General features: G+C 42.4%; 1 protein-coding gene across 1 annotated transcript in view; it reads right to left on the reverse strand.

Annotated features, from left to right (window-relative positions):
- Positions 1 to 3,402: 3,402 nt before the first annotated feature.
- The window catches only part of LOC119355471 (FBD-associated F-box protein At5g60610-like), a 3,862-nt gene continuing 1,178 nt past the window's right edge, over positions 3,403 to 6,086 (reverse strand). Inside the window, exons 2-4 of the mRNA XM_037622274.1 lie at positions 4,703 to 5,632; positions 4,489 to 4,629; positions 3,403 to 3,698 (exon numbers count right to left, since the gene is read on the reverse strand). Coding sequence (XP_037478171.1) covers positions 3,423 to 3,698; positions 4,489 to 4,629; positions 4,703 to 5,632 — 1,347 coding nt within the window. The 3' untranslated portion in view covers positions 3,403 to 3,422. The remainder of the gene's footprint in view (positions 3,699 to 4,488; positions 4,630 to 4,702; positions 5,633 to 6,086) is intronic.

The following is a 6,086-nucleotide window of genomic DNA, read 5'->3' on the forward strand; positions in this document are numbered from 1 at the left end:
GCTAGTGCTAGCTTGCCGCGCTAGGCGCCGTTGGCGGTACGCCTGCACGTTGTAGCCTGATGGCCATGCACGGCGCGATCGATGGCGCCGAGTGCATGCATGCGGCTGTTCTCGTCGCGCACGTACGGGTACGAGCGGACGCGCGCGCGCGCATGTCCGGCGGGCGGCCGTGTCGTCTCGTCCCCGGCGCGAGCGCGTGGGCGCGGCGCTGCCGCCTCTTCCCTTGAGTTGCGTGATCTTTGCTCTTTTGTCGTCGAGGGGTCGAGGACGGTTTCACGTGTGCCCCCGCAGTCCGGTGCTCGCCATGCGTATGCGTGTCTGCGTATGCTGACTTTGTTCTTTTCTCCCTGCTTTTGTTGAATGTAAGAACCACGGCCTTTTCTCCCACGTAAAACAGGAAACCGGGCCTTTATTACGACGGTACAGCCACTGTGATGAAGAAAGATGGTACACTCATAAGTTTGGCACAAAACCAACCATGCCGTTTGGTGGCTAGTTGAGACTGTTTCGTGTGGCTACCAGAACTGAATCCTAAGAGCATCTTTAACCAACCCCTTAAAATTTAGAGGAGCAAACGGTGGAGTAAACATAGCGAAGTAAAATTGTACTCCTCTAACGGTTGCCGGACCGAATCGATACCTCAAATATAACTCCTCAAACGAAGTAACCCCACGTGAAAGCAAATACCCAATTCTGAGCCCGAGCTCATCTGCACCCGGTCAAGAAATAATTCTTAAAAAAATTTCAAAAAAATCCAAAGTTTTTGTGCATGGTAGATAATTTGATGCGTGAGGTGCACTCCAAATTTCAGAGCACTTGGACATTTGAGTAGCTCTCAGCAAAAAAGACAAATTTGGATCAGAACAGTACACGAATAGTACACTATTTAACAGAACCCAAATTTATCTTTTTTGCCGAGAGCTACTCAGATGTCCAAATGATTTGAAATTTGGACCGAACATCACTCACCAAATTATCTACTATGCCAAAACGCATCACTCACGTGAAAGTCTCTCTGCATCTTCTTCCTTCTTGCCCCCTCTTTCTTCCGGCACACTCCTCAAACAGAGTTGTTGTTCCCGTCCACGTCCACATCCCCGTCTCCGAGCGGCTCATCGTGGTCGTCCTGTGTTCTGGTCTTGCATTTATGCATGGTTCTTTGAGAGATTTCACATTAAGATACCTTATGCAGGTCTGGCCATCTGTGTTTTTCCAGGGAAGACTTGCAGAACCATCAAGATGCAAAGAATAAAGTCAGAAGCAACGACTTTGAAGGGCTCTAAATCGGTGTTATCTCTTTTTGGTATTCTTTCAAAATTTCTTGATCTATTATCTTTGCTTGATCGGCAAAGTCAGTTCGTTAAAGAGAGAAGATGAGAAGGTGTATGGCAGACGCTTCGTAAGATGAGCGGATCACATTTCTAGTATTTGTCTTCGTTAAAAAAACATCTCTATCTATTTGTCCTAAACATTTCTAGTATCAGGGGCGTTGAGAAACAAGTTTCACACAACCCTTTGAGAGACCAGTTTTTGAATCACCTTTCGTTTTCAAAAAGAAGCTTTTGAATTAATTCTGACAGTCTGATTGAAGTTTGTGAGAAAAAATAAACTAATTCGTCTCTTACTCTTCTTCTTTTTTTTTTGCGGAAAAAGTATCGGGGTTTCTTATAAAAGTTCACCAGGAGTACAAAACAACTGAAGTATGGTTAGACTAAAGAAGAGTACAATGTTTTCTCTCATGATCTACTTGGGCTTGGCCGGCCATAGTCCTTACGCCCCGCCACTGACCACTAACAGGGTTTCTTCCCGTTTCAAATTACTTGAAGTTCTAGGCCCGTCGTATGTTTGTCCGAGTCTATAAAAAATACACTAACATTTACGACACCAAATTCTCATTCAGATTCACCATAAAATATGTCTTCCTACTATATATTTTACGCCATATACATTAACATATTTTCTATAGATCGAGTCAAACTTAAAAAGAATTTTGACATAAGATAAAACTAGAACTTTTATGAATTTGCAATGTAGAAAGTAGTTCAAAGTTAAGCTAAATACCGGTGGCCATGCTTATTGACAACCATCGCAAGTGGGGGCTAGTCGGTATTAATACATTGTCAAGCCTGATATGAAATAAATACAATTTGGTTTCAATATCTACCAGTGATTTTGGTAAATTTCAAACTTTTTTTCTAGAGTTGGTAAATACCAAACTGACTAAGTTGAGGTAAATTTCAAAATGAGATTTATTATCGAAAATATCTCAATGCGGGAACATGTGATCAGCAGATTTATCACACACAACCAAAGCAACAATCGTCGACAATATCACTATAGACTACGACCATGAGTGCACTACAGCTACAAGGTGGCAGGTAGCTCACGCACACACCAAAGAGTTCTCCTTTTTCCCCTTTTGAGCGGAACACCAAAAAGCTGGTAGCATCCACACTCATGCGGGAATTGTTTGACAAAAGAAAAAGATCTCAGTTGCCTGAGGAATAGCAGATGCGGAAAAAACACACATACCATAAATTAATTCAATAAGATGTAGCTCGGCTTCAAACTGCGAACCCTTGGATCATTGCCTCAATGACAGACTCTGCTTCTACCTACATTCATGATCGGAGTGATGAACCCGCGAAGTGCAAAGCACAATCATTTATACTCAAATTACAAATTGTGAGAAGCACATCTGCGTGATTCTGAGAAGCCAAGAAAATATTTATCAAATTTTGCTGCCATTGATTATGCAATATCACATGTCACACGCTGCACAAATATGGAGTGCGGAAAGTACCTTATCAGATGAATACTACACACGCACTGGAAGAAACATTCTTGTTAGCTTTTTAATCTTGATCATGTATCTTCTCATGTTTATTTCAGTCTTGCATGTAGTAGTTGCAGGTAGAAAAATGTGTGTGTAGGGAGGTACGTGTGATACGTACGAGTCAGTAGTTTCAGATAGGAGAAGCATGCATGGAGAAAGTCCGAGCTGCCGCGTGAAGCTGGCTAGCTTGCCGTGTGAGACGGTGGTGCATGATGGTCTGAAGCCAACGGCCTGCACAAGTTGAAGCCGATGGATGGGTGAGTCCTATGCGACCTTGAGAAAAGGTCCGTAGTTAGATAAGGTCAATTCTTGTTAGCTGCATGTGTGCGTGTGCTGTTAGTGGCCTGGGTTAGTGCATGCGTGGGCTGGTTAGTGGGAAAGTGTAGTGCCCGGTGTGCGTGCGTGAGTACTACTTAAGGGCTGTAAAGCATATTTGTTTTGGTACAAGAAGATATATAGAGAGAGGAAAACGTCGGCTGTGTGACACAGTACGGCACCAAAATTCCTTGTGTTCTTGTGTGTGTTGTGTGAAACAACCAAGAGAGAAGAGGGCTGAGAGAGTCGGCTCCGACAATTCTCCAGTAACTTAGAGAACGAACTGGCTGTCTCTTGGGGAAAAAGTTTCAGCCATGGGCCAGGTAGGGGGTACCAGCTGGTGATCACCACCTTCCTCCAGACGTGCTTGGTTGAAGGACAAACATCTCAGATTAGGAGCCCTACATAACAGTAGCCTCACCAAGCCTATCTCATTATCTCTTCCCATGAAGTTATACATCTCTACATTCTTCAAACTGACGTGCTGGAAGTCGACATCATTCCATACCACCCCATTATGAGATTCAAGATATGATAAATAGCGTACCTGGAAATGTTGAAGGCAAAACAAATAAGAGCTCTTTTCCTCCAAATAAAAAACAAACATTGGGGGTATTAAAAGAAAATATCTACTGTTGTAGAAGTTTGCTTTTAACCTTGAACTCCTGTATCAGTTTACTTTAACCCCTTGGCACTATCCCTAACTGTTTTGCTGAGACGACACGTGGCAGAAATGTACCATCACTTACACGTCAACACATTGTGTGTCAACAACATAAGTATTTTTTTTCAGAAAAGAAAAGAAAACTTAAAAAATAATCATCAGAATTTCTTGGAAAATTTGAAACTTCAACTTTGGTTTGGAACTTGTATATAAACTTAATATGAGAAAAATGGATCCAATAGTTCACAGATGACAGCTAAACATTTTATAATAGTCAATCCAAAAAATTCCTACAAAACTTTCCCCATGATCAAACAAAAAAAATGATTCAATAGTCAATCTGGAGAAAACTTATCCCCGATATTACTAGTGCGTTCCAGATCTCTTTTTATTCAAACAATTAATTTTTTAAAATTATCATTTTCCTGGTCTCTTGAATATTTTTTTCTAGATTTCTCAAACTTCCTATTTTTTTAGTTAAGTTGTCAACATGGCAAATGCGGGCGTGTAAAAGTGGGAGGGTCTGCAGTAAACTGATTCAAGAGATCCAGGTTAAAAAAAGGTGTTGCAAAGTTCAAGGTTGAAAGTGAGCTTTCACAATAGTTCAGGATTGAACAATCTACATTTTCTATTTAAAGTAAGTACAACATACAAGAGGGGAAACCAATCTTACAGTAGTTCTCAGTGTAGCCAAATATGGTGCAGCAATTAGGAACATGAACATCCAAAGAAGATCATCGGAAGGTTTTGTAGCGATGTTCAAAGTTAGGACTTTGAGGTTTAAAAAGGTGGCAGGAGTTCTTGGTTTGACCAGCTGCAGAAAAAAAAAAGTTAGATGAATGATGCACCAACACTGCATTGGAGAATATCCAGAAAGTGGGGTTCACCTTGGGGATCTCGTACCACAAGCAAAGGCTCTTGATATGGGGAAAACAAGTAGAGATATCATCCAACCTGTCCGCATCATATTCTGGAAAAATATCATCAGTAAATTGCAGGGAAGCATGCTCAAGACATGGAATGGATTGAAACGTAGATGTTGGGAGCATCTCTCCGCAGTACTCCAATCTTTGCAGGTCTGGTGTGTCTACCTTAAATTTACCCAACGATGGAGTCATTAACAATAGCAATTCTTTAAGCTTTGGAAGCCGCAGGATTCTGATATCAAACATGCCAATCAGGTGTAAGCTCAGTAAGTTTGTACAGCACCTGAGGAGAACTTGCACCTCTTTCAGGCTCATATACATCTGGACCAGGGCAAGCTTTGTGAGGGAACCGAATCCTCTGAAGTCGAGGGGGACAGAAAGCTTGAAATGACTTAGGGATAAGCTGGTCAGCAGCGAGCTTCTGTAAACAGAGAACAACCACCAGGGGAACTCGTACTCCATCCTTACAACAATTGCCATATCAATTTCGCTGATACCATGCTGAGCTGCAGAAGCTATGGCGCTGTTGACCACATCGCTACACTCCGCACTGCCTGAGAACACAAGGGACAGTCTTCTCAATGGCGTCTCTCTCTTAAGCCTTGTGAACCACTGGAGGGACTCAACAAAATGGTGATCTCTATGTGTGTTCAAGTAGTACCGCATTGGTCCGAGGCGTACCCAGCAATAGTTGTCTGGTAAAACCACCTCACTGAAATGGAAGGATTCCACGAGTCTCCATAAGCGCCTCCATCGCCGTGAGAGGAGGCTCGTGCCGACCGCAGTCTTGGAATCCAACTTGTCTAGGATGCTGACCAGGATTTCGTCGGGCAGTCCGCTGATCCAATCGCAAAGACACCGCTTCTTGCAAGAGTTTGACTGAAGAAAGGACTGAAGAATTGCCCGTTGTTTTAATAGATGTTACTAGCTGTGCATACTAAATTTCACAAGATGAACACATAGCATTGCTTGAAAATAAAGATAACATGTGCCATCAATCAATCTTAACTGAACATTGAACGAAGGGCTTAACAAAAACTCGAACTAAGATTCAGTGTGACCATTCCCAGGCATTCTGGTAACCTTTTTTTTTCTGGCAAGTTCTTCCTATTTTTACTTATTCAACACCGCATGATGTTTCCAGAAGAAAAATAACAGATATCAGATAATGCGCACTCTAAAAAAAAAAAAAATGAAACTCCATGGGCACTAGCACCCACGGATTTATTGATATAGAAGAAGCATCCCTCATGAGAATTCCAGAAATTCGTCCCCGACGTGGATCGAACTCTGGTCGTTAGGTTTACAATCATGCGCCCCCAACCACTGGGCTATGCCCACGTCC

The sequence above is a fragment of the Triticum dicoccoides genome, chromosome 2A, assembly GCF_002162155.2.
Source record: "Triticum dicoccoides isolate Atlit2015 ecotype Zavitan chromosome 2A, WEW_v2.0, whole genome shotgun sequence".
In the NCBI taxonomy this organism is placed as follows: Eukaryota; Viridiplantae; Streptophyta; class Magnoliopsida; order Poales; family Poaceae; genus Triticum; species Triticum dicoccoides.